The sequence below is a fragment of the Cyanistes caeruleus genome, chromosome 8 (genome assembly GCF_971803275.1).
Source record: "Cyanistes caeruleus chromosome 8, bCyaCae1.hap1.1, whole genome shotgun sequence".
NCBI lineage: Eukaryota > Metazoa > Chordata > Aves > Passeriformes > Paridae > Cyanistes > Cyanistes caeruleus.
In genome coordinates, this window is record NC_141708.1 from 20,327,679 (window position 1) to 20,344,227 (window position 16,549).

The 16,549-nt window shown below is 38.3% G+C and overlaps 1 protein-coding gene across 6 annotated transcripts in view; it reads right to left on the reverse strand.

The window, feature by feature from the left end:
• Positions 1-15,958, reverse strand: part of PPP3CB (protein phosphatase 3 catalytic subunit beta) — a 47,027-nt gene extending 31,069 nt beyond the window's left edge. For all 6 annotated transcript variants that reach the window (XR_015290198.1, XR_015290197.1, XM_086901103.1 and 3 more), the window contains exons 1-4: positions 15,721-15,958; positions 4,880-5,080; positions 2,669-2,793; positions 506-617 (exon numbers count right to left, since the gene is read on the reverse strand). Coding sequence is in view for 4 of the 6 variants with exons in the window: in XM_086901103.1 (XP_086757229.1) it covers positions 506-617; positions 2,669-2,793; positions 4,880-5,080; positions 15,721-15,790 (508 nt within the window). In the remaining 2 variants the exon portion in view is untranslated. The remainder of the gene's footprint in view (positions 1-505; positions 618-2,668; positions 2,794-4,879; positions 5,081-15,720) is intronic.
• Positions 15,959-16,549: the final 591 nt, after the last annotated feature.

Sequence of the window (16,549 nt, forward strand, 5' to 3'; positions counted from 1 at the left end):
CATCATTTTTATCTACATCAAAGAAGGCTTTAGCAGGCCAAATGATCCAGTTATCACAGGATCAATACCTATACCAGTCTTCAAATGGAGAAGTAGCTTACACCACCAAGGAGTTATCTTACTAGTATAGCTGAAATCTATCCTCCAAACAGAAAAATTACTCCTCAATAGGGACTTTTTCCTTGCTTCATAACGCTGCTCTGCAAGTTACTTTGCACTCCTGACTACAGCAAAACTATTGTCCTCTCTAGGACTTGAAAATCAAGGCTGTTACATCAAAATTTACTCCTCAATATATATTTCAATATATATTTACAGCCAGCTCTCCTCTTGCACTCCAAGGCCACATTGTAGAATTGCAAGCAATTCTACAGAAGTTAATAGGGCCTCCAGATGTTTGTAAGGCCTCAATTAAACTAATAGACAAACACCTTTAAAGAACAATGACAGACTATAGATCAGCAGGTTGGAAATAACTAATTTTACTTTCTTAGACAGTACTTACATTCTTGCTTAAAGGTAAAATACTCTGTTAGGTGTCTGCATTCATGGTTGCCTCTCAAAAGAAACAATGTGCTTGGGTAAAGAATTTTCAGGACCCATAAGTAGAGCACACACTGTTGAGAAAACAGGACAACCAGTAAAATACACTAGTCTATGTGAACTTTAAAAATTATTACTAAGAAACACTGAGTAAGGATGTTAACAGTTTCAAAAAGCAGGTACTGCCTAACGTGCCATTTTAAAATAGCATTCCCCAAGTCCAGTTCTGGACATGAGTTATGCAAATTGCTTATTACTTTTCCTAATAATAGCCACACACAATGCTGAAAAAAATATTTGTGTTTGCTGGATATTCAATAATAAAATAAACAGCAGAATTAAACTGTAAAATTCTTTAATCTAGACAAATACTCTGTGTGTTTCTGCCTAAAATCTGGTATAATTTATGATTCTAAACACTGGCATAAGAAGAAAAGCAGACATTTATTAACAGAGACTGGGAAAAAAAGCCCTGACAAAGTAATTTCCCTTAAGGTTAGATACATCATTTGGATACAATTTTTAAACTACAAACGGACAGAGTAAATTATCCTTTCCCAAACACTGGGGAAGCTAATTGCTTTTTCAGTGTACAAGCAGCAAAGTCAAAGAATTACAGTAATTTTCCATCTATCATTATTACTGCAACATCAGCAGCAAACCCTCAAAAAGAGCTAAGAACATGTACAATTTTTTCAGTTTAGAATCTTTTACTATCCAGCAGTTCTGAATGCCCAGAATCTACTTCATAAATTTCAAATCTAATTATTGTATTTTTAACTGAGCACAGAAATCTCAAAATCCCACAAGTTTTGGAGTTCATTGAAGTCACATGCAAGCTGTTATTATCGCTGCTCTTAATCAATACCGGTACCCTGAAGCTACCATTCCTCAAAGTTATTTTGCATAGAAAAGCAGAGTACATGAAAGGAAGAAAGAAAACAAATGGACATTTAAAAAAAAAACACTGCAAACATTGAGAAACACATCAAAAACTTTTAATGTGAAGTTTAGCTAAACTAATTACTGAATTTTTATCTCCTTAGTGAAAATATGCAAAACCAATTTTTGTTCAGAAGTTTTTTTAAGTGTAACAGTTGAAAAGCTTTCATACCAGGTTTTGACATATTAACATATAGAATTGATATGTAAATGCCTTTTTCAAGGACAATTACATTATTTGTAATCATCACAAACAGGCAAAGAAGACCAAATTAATAAATAGGGAATGTCTATTGAAATTTTTCCTTAAAGATGACTTGGAGGCAATCGCTCTTGCTGCATCTCCTGTTTGTCTACCATTTCTAACATCCCCAAAATGCACTGTGCATGCCTTTCACAGCACACACCCACACACTGTTAGAACTGCAACACTTTAATACAGAAATGAAAGAACATACATTGTGACTTGTAAGACATTATTTCAAATGGTATGCCATTCATTAGATTTGGAATTTATGAAGAGATTCCAAGCTGAGGCACTTCCCAGGCTGGTTCCAGAAGAACACTTAACTTAAAAACCATGCTCTGAAACTAATCGATGTGAATAAGTGACTATCTTTGAAATGTAGCACATTTAAGAAACATGCTGAAAATTAAAAAACTATTTGAATTCAAAGTAATTGAAAAATTAAAGACAGAAACACAGGTCATCCTTAGGGAATATCTGTATTTGCTCTAACAATGGTTGTAGAGAAAATTATTAATAATTATTAAAACCCATCTGATTATCTAAATAAAATTTCTTTTATAAAAATAAACAGATAAAATATTAAACAGATAATAATATCACAAATAATTAAAAGACCTTGCAGTCATGACTAACCTGTTCTCCATAAACATACAAACACATCACCAGACAAGCAGTAGTATGTATATGTAACAGAATTCAACTTTTAGAAAACTAGCTAAAGAAAGAGGAGACAAAATGAGGAAGTCTGGCATTTCAACAGGACAGTCTAAATGACTGGCTAACATCCTCCTGTAAACAGGCCTTTATCATAGAAGGCACAGCAACGAAGAACACATTCAAATGTTAAAGCTGACCTGAAATTTCATTTGAAAACCTAAGTGAAAGTGTGCTTATAAAAAAATTAGGACAGAACAGATTAATATATTCATTTACCTCTATACTAAAATAACCTCTGTCTACATAGTCACCGAGGAAGAGGTATCTTGTGTTAGCAGGTGATCCTCCCACTTCAAACAGCTTCATTAGATCAAAGAACTGGCCATGAATATCACCACACACTGCAAGCAAACATTTTATTCAAATTAATTTTTAGAATATCTAATGGAAAAGTTACCAAGTTATAGTTAACAGACACAAAGTACTTGTAAGTAAGAAGAAAGGCAGGTATAAAGTAGGAATAATAGAAATTTTTCAAAGTTCCCCCTTAGCTTTTCATTAAGGTGTTGACTCCACTACCTGTGACAGTACTGATGATAGCCCTGAATCCAGGAGATTGAAGGATATTTTTCCAACACATTTAATGCACTGAGCACTGAGGTCTTGAAAGCTGTCAGCACCTCTTTAATGTCCTCACCAACTCCTTAAGCATCTTGGCAAATTCTCCTTGGTATGTGTATTTGAAAATGCTTGCTGCTTCACAACAATTTGCTGAGTCCATGTGAACTTGAAAAAAGCAGGGAGTGTACTTTTGTTTCTGAGTCAGACTAACATACTTTTTAATAAAATCATATCTTCTCCTTGCTCGGTTACTTTTCTCCTTCAAATAACCATGTTCATTATTTCAACAGTGGATTTTTCCTGTGTTTTTAAAATATGAAAAGGGACAAGACCAGTGGTCAGCAATCAAAGGCAGAAGTGCCAAAGATAGCAGCAGATGGGAAGTCTTTAGGGAGGACACAGAAAAACCAGGTCACCTTACAACTTTAAAAAAGTAATTAAAAAATATGTGGAAGGGACAACTGCTCTTATCTCCTCTTTCCCACAGGAGTTCCCAGTTCAATGGAAGTCAGGAGCCACCTTCTCACTTCACAAGTGCATAAGGTGTCACTGGTAACAATTAAGGAATTGGAGAGACTATGCCTTTCATTGATGCAAAATGTCACCAATCAACTGACAAATAGCATCTTCTGACTTCTTAGAGTTTATCAGTAAAATCTTTGGGGAAAAAAGTTGTCCTAATTTTGGAAAGAAATATTGGATATGGCATACCACATTTTTGGTTGCTATTCCCTTAGAGAAGACCCTTTGTTATCACAACCTATAAAATGAGATTAAACAGAATGTGCACTCTTTTATGTCTCTCTCTTTAAGATTTCTACTCAAACACTGAAAAAACTTCCCTCCTTTTTAAGTTGCCAATATAACAATTACCTGTATATATAGAAATACAAAAAAAACTAAACAAATTTTAATTTTGATTTTATCTGGAACTTTAAAGGACTCTGAGCCAGAGGACAGTCAGCCACTTTGTAGTTTCCACCATTTCAATATTTTTCTTTTTTTTTTTAATATGTCAACAATAATAGTGATGCATCGATGTAAAGTTCTCATTTACCCAATACTAACAAATAACAAGTTGATGCCCTAAAAGAAGCTTTCAGACACTCATTTTTTAAGTCCATTTAGAAGAAAAACATGTTCAGATTAAAGAAAATCTGATTTGAACATAAAAAACAAATATACTTTCATTATTATAAATAACAGACATGCAACATAGCTACTTTCTATAAGTCTATATTGTTTACAAATAAAAGTATTAAAGGACACCAATTCCAACTTTCACCAGGTAAAACAGAAACAGAACTGTTCAAACTATGAAAATACTCAAGAAAACCCTGAAAGTCAGTTTTGTATCCCAGGAGCTCTGGCCCTAGTGTCAAAGATGCTAAAACAATGTTTATCAGTACCACTGCTCTCACAAGAAGGTGGTTTTACATGCAGACACCAGTCTCACTTACAGACCAATATAAAGGTGTATTCTTCACTAAGAATCCCAGCTCACAGGATGTGTTTCAAACCACAATAATTAGCTTCTCTTCACATATTTAGGTTTCAAAATTATCCTGAGTTCAGGTAGATGCCTTTTTAATATTGAAGGAATTAGAAATCCACATTTCAACTGCATTTAACTACTTCCTTCTTTTTTTCCCGACTTTAATACCATTCCTACTAGCTTTTTCAATTGGTTTCATGCCTTCATTTTGCAAAACAATCTGCAGACTGTTAAGCAAATGCAGTTGTGAGGGATAATTCAGTAGGACTAACAGAGAAATTTTGGTCTAGTAATTTTAAGACAAATTCTACTACTGAAAAAATCTGGCTTTTTCAAATTTAATTATGTATGAAATTACCTAGAAATATTACCTGTGATTGGAGCTTCAACTTCTATCATAGTTTTTTCCCTCCGTAATATTGCAGCACCCTCATTGATGATTCTAAGTGCAATTTCTTCATCCACTCGACCTTCCTTTATCAAGTGGTTCTTCAAAATGTCAACCCTTGGTCTTCCATCTGTGTCAAACACTTCTTCAGATGTCAAGCGATGCGTTGGTGGAAAAGGGACAGCTAAAATTGAAAAAGAAGAAACAGTAGTCATGACACTGCTATGTGAAAAATAGAATTCATCTAGGAATGGGGATCTATTATGGAATAGCTGCTATCCCAACTAGCAAACTTGTTGTTTCACCAAGCAATTTTATGATGTTGTTAAAATCTGGACAGAATAGTGCTATCTGTTTAAGAATTAAAAAAAATAAATATCTATACTATGCAAGGTTGTAGACATAATAAAACAGAGGTAGAAGGCATAGTAATATGTACAATACCTGGAAGAGTCAAAACTGACTTTGCAAAGGGAAATAATCTTTCTGCAATATACCACCATTCTCTGAAGGACTCATGAAGTGCTGGTGATGCAGGATTATCCATTTAATAGCCACTCAGACTTTGAAAAACATTTTAAATTATCTCAGACCAAAAAAGCCACCAAAAAACCTCAACCAAACAAAAAAAACCCAACAAAACAAATGGCAAGCTAGCAAGAAAAGGATTCAATACTATTCGAAAGACTAGAAATAAAAGGAGTCAGTAAGAAGTGGTTGGGGCCAAGGCAGGCTCAGTAACTGCCCAGACAGCACATTTGGCAGTCTGTAGCGGTTCAGTTACTGCACAAGTGAAGTACAGATGTGAGCCATGAAAAAAGAGGATACTTCAAAATTGCCACTAAGCAATGTCATGGCACTCAGGATGATACAGGAAATAAAACTCATCTGACCCTGTTCTCTCCTCAAGAATACTACTGTTGAAAGAATGACCTAAACAGAAGCAAAAACATTGTGTTTCTCACCATTTTAATACTGAATGCTAAAACAGAAAAATGGGAGGAGCACATCTATTTGACGATAAGAACCAGTAGCATGAATAGACTTGTAGACAGACTATTCATATTTATTTTCTTACCCTCTGAAGTTAAACTTTACATTCCAAAAATCAATGCTTAGATACTGAAACATTCCCTGACTTCATTTAAATAGATTTCTAGATTACACATTGCTATCATTCTGTTTTATGAAGTAGTAAACATCTATCAATAAAACACCTGATGTATAAATCATACATATTGTTCACTGAGATTAAATTATTTTAGAAAATAAACTAGAGATAGGTCTGCTATTCCTTTTAGAAGTTTCTAGGTAGGAAGAAGCTGCAAAATGTGCCTCTACATAGTGTAGAATGAATTCACCACTTTTTTGTGGACATAAAGTACTTGCTTAACAAAAGGGAAATGATATGCCTTTCCTTCAGCCTCCTCTATCAGCAATTCAAGTTTCACGCAGGAATGTTAAAATTCCATTTAGTCCAAATGTTACTAAACTTAACTTATATAAGATATCAAAAGGCAATCACTTCTGTTCCATGCACAATTATTTAAAAACAAAAATCTGGCTCCGAAAATAGGAATTAAGTATTCTGACAAAATAAATTTATCTAATTTTTAAAAGCACTTAATTATGTCCATGCAAGCATCAATTCTAATATTCACTGCTTTTCTGAACTTAACTTTCCAACCTTCAGACTCTCTTAATATTAATTTTTACATTATTTGGAAGTTTATATCAATTTGTATGTGAATTAGTTTTAGGCTCTTTCTTGCCCCACTTTTTTTAATACATTATTTGTGGGCCCACAAATGCCTTCAGCAATTCAAAGTTGAGCTCATCTTTATAGGAGAGACCAGACAACTCACAATGACTTCTCCTGCTTGAATTCCTTCAGAGCATTAAAGATCTCACACACCTTCCCAGAACCAAAGTCAGTCACCTCCAAAACACTGTTTTGTAAGAACTGTGCTTCATTAATCCTAGTATTATGCACACCTACTTAGGTGAAAGATGACTGTTTTGTTCTTTTTGGAGATTTTTTTGGGTAGATGCAGGGTGTGGCAGAGAATGGTCTGTTGAGGTGCTGTTCTTCATTCTCTTAAGTGCAAATCATTATTACCTTACTAGAACTACCAGTGGCTGCAGAATTCAAGACCACTTCCTTGTGGCAGTTCAGGTATTTCAGGGGTTTTAAGTCCATGGTATATGAAATTTTCTTCTCTTAATAAAGTTCTTATGTCTACTAACAAAATAAAGCCTTAAGTTTGTCTATCAAATTATATTCTCTGGGAGGCTAAAAAATCAGCTGTTTTACTCCGGTGTCAAGATCTGTCTCAAATTATTTGAATTAATATACTTACAAAGACTCAGATTTAAACCTCTCTATCCAGGGTTTGTTATCCATAATGCCCAAAACCCCCAACTGTGGTATGAGAAATAATTAAGCATCTCTTAAGTTGCATTTGCTTCATGAAAAAATGGAGTCTTGAGACTAGTTCCTCAGAGTTTAACAAAATCCTTTTCACACAATACGTGCATTTTCCCATTGCCCAAGAATGATTTCTTAAGAATAATTTTCAGAGAAGGCAGAATAAAATATGGCTAAAGATAAGTAAATAAAAAGTAATACTTTTTAGAAAAACTGTTTCTTTCCATTTTATACTTTTTGTTCTAGCAAAAGTTAACACTGTTAACTGTATTAGAGTGCACACCTTTGAAATATATTGTAACTGCTTTTAATAGGTAAAGGAGGATGATTTTTGAAACATGTAGACAATTTCTGCAAACTAATGGGTTTAATTAAACCTTTGATGAAGTAGTCATAGAATGTTATAGCCTAAGGAAAAAGAATTGCAGCATGATGTGTTCCAAGACACAAATATAATCCATGTTTCAAAGTCTTTGTGCACAACCTGTGCTCTCGGGACTGTAACAGAATGGTAATTAAGAGGAATTACCCTAAGGAAATAACATGGTGTTGGGCACTAAAGGATTCTCTTCTTCCATTCCCAGCCAAGATAAACAATAACGAAGTATCTACAGATGAATCTCTAAAGTAATACACACTGCAGTACAAAATAACAGATTATATCTTATTAGTAAAAGTATAGATGTTAATAACAAATGTAACACATCATGATTTACAACCACAGACAAGATTTTCTGAAACAAACCATTGTTTACTAGTCAAAATTAATCAATTTCCCTTTAAAAATACATACAGATGATGTTTTTTTTGTATTTATAAAAATTTTAATATATTGATCAAAAAATGTAAACAGTAGTGCTGAGGAAGAAAACAGTGAGTAACTTTTGGGACTCGTTAATGAAAATATTTTGATGGCTTTTTATTACTAATTGAATATACATTTACAAAGAGGAAAAAAACACCTTTCCTTTCTACTGCAGTACTAATAAGAAATATAAAAAGCAAAACCTCTAAGCCCAGTTCTACACTGACTTTCTACAAGCCTCTGGGTACATCAATACCTTACAATAAAGCATTCTGTAGAGATTCAAAGGTTAGCACCAATCTGAAGGGATAAATTCCCAGGATGTAGTAAGAAGTTCAAAGGAGAAAAACTACACTAATGTTGCACTTCACCCAATATAATAAACCCTGCTGAGAGGTGCAATATGGTAACTAATACAAACACGCTACTTCCAGACCCAGAGCAGATCTCACATTGCTTAGTAACTAAATACAATAGTAGCTAATAAAATCTTACAGTAGATACTGTAAATTTAAACCACACTGATATATATGCCCATTGTAATAACCTCAGTTAAATCTGGCTTGTATCAGGAGACACACTGTTGGAACAAGCTCATGAAACAAGACGAGATCAAAGCCCCTAGACTAATGTAAGAAAAAGCATCAGGGATCAACCATGCAAGGTATTCTACCTTCACATGCAAAATTGTTTTTGTTCTTATGACTGTAAAACTTAAATTATTCTTTTTCTCTTTTTCACAGTGAAAGAAAATTAGCCATTTCTCCTCTATCATCAGGAGCCCCTGGTATGTTTCATTAATTTAATTTTGGCCATTAAAATCCGCTCAATATCCCAGACTGCATTTTCTATTTCACGAATGTTTTTGATTTCACAGATAAAGTCTCACCTCACATTACTAAGGTTACTAAGATACTACAGACATTCTGTTTGCAAGGAATTTGCTGTTTTGATGATAGGTATAAATGAAACAATATATATAATGCTTGTCTCCACCAAGTGCATAGTGTAGCAATACAAGCATGATGTTCTGTGAAAAGGAAGGCCAAATTTCTTCAATTTCTCAGCAGGTTTATCACCATGATATGAAAATGGTCTGTGGTTTTTCTGCTGTTTAGTCACCTTTTGTGGTCCTTTAGTTTTATAAATGCAATGCCTCAGGAGAATCACAAAGCCTAACACCTACTTACATATTTCTGTTTGTCCCTGGAGTTTTCACACCTGTGCCAACATCTCTACAGAAGTAAAAGATGCAGCACCCATAACTGCTCTGAGGACAGAATATATCCAATTATTCTTCTGCATTGGCAGAACAGATTTGAAAAGAAATAGCATAAAGGCATCACAGATGGTCTGTGGACCAGCAACCTTGAAAATACTAAGATAAGAGCAAATAGACAGCCACATCTACTGGAATCAGAAAGCCACAATCAAAAGCTGACAAAAACCACAAGTTACCCTATTCACCTCAAGCAAAAAAGCTCAGATCCAGCAATGTGCAAATTAGCTAATTTTGCTAATTTGCAAATTAGCAAAATTATCCCCAAGTTTCTTTGAATGCAAGGCACCTGCTATATTAGCCAGCATTCTAGAAGCAAGGAATAATGGTCCTGCAAACCTTGAAACCAAACAACCCCACTGAAGGTACTATTTATTTCATCCTCACTTATCATGTACTTGTACTCTCAAAAGTTTCATAGAATTTTAAATCTCAAATAAAACATTTATCTTGTATGCCATGGTGCATTCATTCATCTTTTATACTGTGCAGTTTTTCAATTAACTTGGCTCATGATTTTGGAAGTTCCTCACAGGAAAAATACAATTATTTGTTTGAAAAGTATTTAAAGGTACTCCTGCCATTAAAATAGCCATACTGTGTTATGCCAAAAGATTACTTAGTGCTTAAATGCACTTCTGGCAATGATGGATGCATAGATCTTTCCCTCTCCGTACTCTGTTTTTGAAACAGGGTGGTTTATGGATTTTCTCTAGAGTTTCATCCAGACCACCATGTTTATGACCACTGCTAGACTTATTTTCCAATATTTTGTCCAGATTCTGAACAGACACTTTCATAGTTTTTGTCTCTACTACACCTTATTGCTACAAATTCCACAATTTGAATTACATGTTATGTGAAAAGGTATTTCAATTTTCTATTTTGTTTGGTACTGCATTTCTCCTTTTCACAGGCAGACAAGTATTACAGTTGTTTCCTGTTCAACTTTTCTATTAAGTACCATTTATAATGTAAGAAATACATAACTCTATTCAACCATGCCTTTTCCAAGTCAGAGACTTGTCATCTTTGTCATTCCACCTCGCTCAAAAGCCACACTGTACTTCTGAACATATCTTTAGATAAAGAAAAAAAATCAGGAAGATGGAACAAAACTAGGTGCTGTTGTTCAAGATGCACATATAACATAACATAACATAACATAACATAACATAACATAACATAACATAACATAACATAATATAACATAACATAAATATAATGGCATGATGATGCGATCTCTTTTTTCTAAATTGGTCATCTAATATTCCCTGAATTCTTATCAGACCACTGACTGCCACTGCACTAACTTTTTCAGAATATTATCCATACAGATTCTAATATTTCTTTCCCAACTTCACTGCCTGCTATGTTTAAAAAAGAATTGTTCTGTCCTTTGTAGGGTCTGCTCTTTCTCTTAACAGTATCTCCTACAACTTCTTTATGAGGCACTCAGTCTAACAAGAGCTTACTGAACCATCTCTGCTGTCCTGGCTAAGTGTTACTATTTGCCATTCACTCTGTTTTCTAAAGAACTTGTCAACACATTTAAAGAGCACAGATGACAGATGTTAACCTCCCTCCACCATGGGAGTTTATCACCTATTCACATCCTTTCTCTCCTAAATAATTTTGATCCAGACAAGGATATTGCCTCTTCTGCTTACTTTAAACACTTCAGTGAAGAAACATGATGAATACTTTTGCCTGGATCAACAAGCTAACTGGCTTCTTCAAAATATTCTAACTATTTTTCTTGATTTTCATCTAGGAAAACTGTACCAACTCCTCTTAAACACTGAATTTCGCGGGGATATAGTTAAACCACTCTTTTTTGTAAGTGCTATGAATCTGTTTAAATTAAATTTATTGATATACAGCTGTCCAGTTAAATCTAGAATTTTTTTTAAAAATGCTGCCATGCTCCATCTTTCAGACTCAAAAGATGAGCTATGCCACAGGCTATGGAAAATAAACCCACAATTTTGTACACAAACCCCCCAAAGAATTCATTTACAGCCACCAAACAAGTATCTTCTGATCCTGGGATACTTTTTGGGAACATTTCTTTTGTTGATACATTTTGAAACCACTTACATTTCAATGAGAGAATTCTTTGATCCATTCAGCAATAGGAACTGACTCATGTGCAAAAGAGTCTTCAGTTCCTTAAACAATAAACACACATGTGAGCAGCTGCCGGATTCTTGTGCTCTGGTCTTACCTTCCCAGCCCTCAACTGCCAATTTGCCCTACTGAAATTGAAGGAGACTTCCATTTTTGGGTGGATTTTTTGGGGTTTTGTTGTTGCTATTTCAAGATTTATCCACTCTAAACATCCTCTGGAACAAAAAAAGACCAGTAAACACTTACTTGTCAGAATTCAGTTCCATTCCATTGCCTCTTTCCCAGAAGAAAACTGTGATTTTTAGTTTGTTGGTTTTGTTGGTTTTTTTAAATATGACCCTTTAATACTCTCTTTACACTGCTGCTTTTCTGGATCATCTTAGAATAATTTCTAGCTGGCAGCATAAATGCCTACAAAATTTTTAAAACAGGCTTCATGCTGCCTGTCAACTTTTAACCTTTTACCTTTTTTTAAAGCTAGACTCGGAATTATAAATTTAAATACTGCAATGATTTCTTTTTCTCCTTACATGGGTGTAATTGTTCAAAAGTAGCTATTAGAGCCTTAATTTAGGAGCCTGCTTGGTCAAGGGTATGAGTTACATTTCTTTGGGTTTCTCTAAAGGGTTGTTTTATTAAGCTTCCATTTAATACTAAAATGATTGTCTGCCAATCAGATTGTAACATGACTTTTATCCAAAACAAAGGAATACCAAAATCTTTCCATTTCCAGAAGAACAGACATAATCTCCAAATTTAGCATAAGGTCAGCATGACAAGGTCCCGTGGATTGCATCCCAAGGCCTAGCAACGTGCACAGTGGACAAAGTGTAATGCTGGGAGGAGAGGAACTTCCAAGTACAACTCTGGGGTGGAACCACCCACAAGCGAGTCAGAGAAGCCGTGATGCTTTGCCCTCAAAGAAAAGGCAATGAAGGCTCATCCCTGCCATGCTCAGGGCCACTCTACCAGTGTGAGCTTCCAAGCACTTCTTCATCCCTGCCAGGGGAAACTCCTTTACTTCGAGGCAGTAAAACAGTTGTTTAAGGAGAAAAGATACTTTGACAAATTTAAATTTGAAAGTCAGGTGCACTGAAAGGTGAGGTGAGCTGACTGAAGTCAGTCAGCTGTCATCCAAAAAGAAAGGCAAATCGAAAGAACCACATAAAGCATTTAAGTATCAAGAGCAGTTTATAGAAAAAATGTTATTGACAGAACATAACAAAGGGAACTGCTTTGTTCCGAAAGACAGTAAAATACTAAGTATCCTTGAAAGATGGAGAGGGTGTCTTAGAAAACAATGAATCAGAACAACAGGTACATTTTCTCATCCCTATTTGGGGGAAAAAAAAAAAAAAAAAAAAAAGCAAGCAGTAACAAAAGCCTCATCACAAGACACCTTTTGTGAACCAAATGCCAAAAGCTGACTTTAGACAGTTCCATAGCTAACCATTAATTTACAGGAAACTCTCTAAGTACAAATTACTTAGGCAATTTAACTAAGCCAGGTAAAAGAAAATTTGAGCTTTTCATACACTTTAAAAGCAATCAATGACCTTTGGTGAAACAATTCATACTTGGCTAGACAAAACAGCTAGACTGCATATTTAAAACTATTATTATCTTTATTTTATATATCTATCTGATATGACATAATACATGATAGCCTTTCAGATACTTCACGTATTTGTAGTTCCAATCAACGGCTAAATATACAAGTCAAAATATGAATCCTAATCATTATCCTACCTTATTAGAAAAAATCAGTTATATATCAGATATTACTATCAGATATAGTAATTCAATCATTTCTTCTTGAGTGAACATCCCTTGCCCACTTCTGCTAGCATATATTTGGTAAAGAATTCAATTTCTCACAGCCTATGGAATTTAATAGATTCTGTTCCTTATCCCCCTCTTCCAGTAATACAGAGGAAGACATTAAAAATTAAATAAAATCAAGATAAACAATGCAAATAACAGCAAGATTTAGGTCCTGAAATCAAATTTTCTCCCCAAAAGACACAGTATATAGAGAGCATGAAAGCTGAAATATTATCCAGTATATATATTCAAATATACCAGATAATATTACTACATTTTCTCTGTGGCTTTTCTGAAGAATCTGAGGCATTATAAAAGACCTATTCATTGTATAATAGGAAAGAGTATGGTGAATGTTTCTTGGTATGTGAGAGGCAATGCATCTGTTTGTGACGAGGGATGTGACACAGTTGTCACATTTCAGCATGGTTTCAACGAATCGCATAGCTACTCCCACTTAGGACTGACATAACCTGCAATCTTGCACTTCTGGGGTCACTGTCTAAAAAAAATATTTCCAACTGCACTGCACCTAATGGGGAGCAGAAAGCAAACTACCCTGTCCTTCGTATCAGTAACACAGACAGCTTGGCACAACTGGCCAGGCTTTCTCCAGAAGCCAGTGATTCAGCATGATAGGTAGGGATGGATAGGACAGGGCAACAGAAGGTATAGAAAAATGCCGCTATATGAACTGGTTGTAACTATGTCAGATGAAGCTATCAAAGACTGATTACCTTTACAATAATTCTGCATCCTAACATCCAGATTCAAGGAAATACTATAAACTCAGTCCAGTCAGTAATTCTGCTTAGAATGAAGCAAGTCTTAACTACAATTTTAAACAAACACATGTGTAGGTCACATTTTACATGTTGAATTACTAAGTGATAGGAAATAGCAGGGTTTCCACTGTGCTCAAAAGTATCTGATCACTTACTATGAATTCTTTTACATTGTTTGAAGAACTTAACATCTTACCACAAATTGCAGAAGAGGTACAAAAATTCAGCAGGTCTAAGCACCACACACTGAAGAAGCATTGAGTACAGGTTTCCAATAGACTGGTTTTAGCATTTTCTACTTTTACCCTTACAATTTGTTCAATCAAACCAACAGGTTAAGCAATTCAAAATGAGTAACAATTTATTGCAAGTAAAGCTTTCCAGTTTAATAGAAAACATGCTGATGTCCAAAATATCCAATGGGATTCCAAGGCTTTAATTAATGCCTACTAAGGACAAATGCATCCTTTTAATTTCTCAAGGCCCCCTGTTACATAAAGAGTTAAACAACCAGATCTGCACCCCTTCAAACTCAGTCAGACCCTGTGTTCCTAGGAATGTCAATCTTAAAAGCAGACTGCTTGTGCACACCTGTGATTTTCAGCAGGCCAGGCCTGACATAACAATTGTCCACGCTGACACCATCAAAAACAGTGCAATATGAAAACCACTGGGATCAAAATAAAATAATGTGCAACTTGAGTAAACACAACCTGGGAATTCTTTGAAGCACTACCTGTGCTCTACCCTTATCTATCAATTTAGGTTTAACACACGTATTTCAAGATGGTCTGGTAGGAAAGGATTATTCTCACAAAAACTAAAATGACACACTTCATGGGGGTCAGAGAAAAGAACTATTTTATATCATTTTGGTCACTAAGCCAACCTAGTTTTAGATGGATGTATCTACTATAAAATGCTTTACTTTTTCTTCTAATAAGTGTAACGTTTGACTTTTCACAGCTCCCCACGAGATTACCAAGGAAGGCCACAAAGAAATAGATCAAGGTGAATTTTCTCCATCAGAACTGGAACCTGAGAACAGCAGCCAATAGAACGGGCGGCAGCACCTTCCCACTCGCTCTTCCCCGGAGCTGTCAGCGACTGCAATTACAGGGCTCTCTCCTGCGCAGACAGCGGAAAAGCCCCGCAGAGCCGGGGCGCGGAGAGGCCGGGGAGCGGAGGGGCCGGAGCGCGGCGGTGCCCCCGGTCAGCCCCGCACACGCTCCGGGCAGCGCATCCGGCCGGGACGCGCCAGGCCCGCAGGCCCCGGCCACCGCTTCCACTCGCAGCCCCGCCGCCCTCACGGGCCCGCCCGCGCCCAGCTCCATCCCCCCGCTCCAGCAGTGCCGACCCCGGGTACCCCGAGCCCGTGCGGGCATCCCACGCCCCCGCACGGTGCCGAGCTGCCCTCCCGTCCCCATCAGCGGGCAGGGCAGCCCGGCCTGCACATGGAGGGCACCGCTCCCCACGACCGCCCCTCCGCGCCCAGCCAGGCCCCGGCACTCGGGCGGGGGTCACGGCCCCGCCGCGCAGCCATGTTCCCTCTGCGGGACAGCGGGACGCTCACCCTTGACGGCGCGTTCGCTGGAGGCGTGAGGCGTCAGCAGCAGCACCTTGCTCCCCTCCTTGGCGGACATCGCTGGGCGCTGCCGGGCTCCGGCGGCGGCTGCTGGGCGCGGCAGCGCCTTCGTCCGCCCCTCCGCCGGCGGCTGGCGGGGCGCGGCGGGGCGGGCGGGGGCGGCTACAGGCGCCGGGCGGCGGCGGCCCGGCGGAACATGGCGGCGGGCGCGGCTCGCGGCTCCTGGCGCAGCGCGGGGACGGTCCGCCCCGGGCCCGGCATGCACCGCGCCGCCGCCCGCCGGGCACCGCGGGAGCGCGCGGAGCTCCCGGCCCCGACCGGGACCACGGCGAGACTCCCGCCCGACCCGGGGCGGCGGCGCGGGGAGGGGCGGGGAATGCAGCCCGGCGCGGTCCGGACAGCGGGGGGAGGCGGGTGAGGCGGCCGGAACGCCCCCGCCCCGGGACGGGCGGGCGCCAGGCCGGGGCTGAGGGGGCGGTGCGGCGGGTGGCCCGGCCCCCGGGGACCCCGCTCGGGCGAGGGCCGGCGGCCACCATGGAGAGCTCCGTGGGGAGGCACAGCTGGGGGAACGGTGTTGCGGGTAGCGAAGCCCTCACTGCCTCCCCGGGAACCAGTACAGAGCGAGGGGCCGGGGGGCAGGAAAGGGCCCAGAGCCTCACCTGGCAGGAGAGGGAGAAGGAAAGAGAGGTTCCCCCTCAGTGAGAACCTGGGCAGAACTTGGCGCAGACTATTCAGCCAAACGTCTCTGCCTTCTCCCTGGAGCTGAACAAGAGTGGGCCAAAGAGCGTGGATGGCCCTGGGTGCGGTGGCAGGAGCT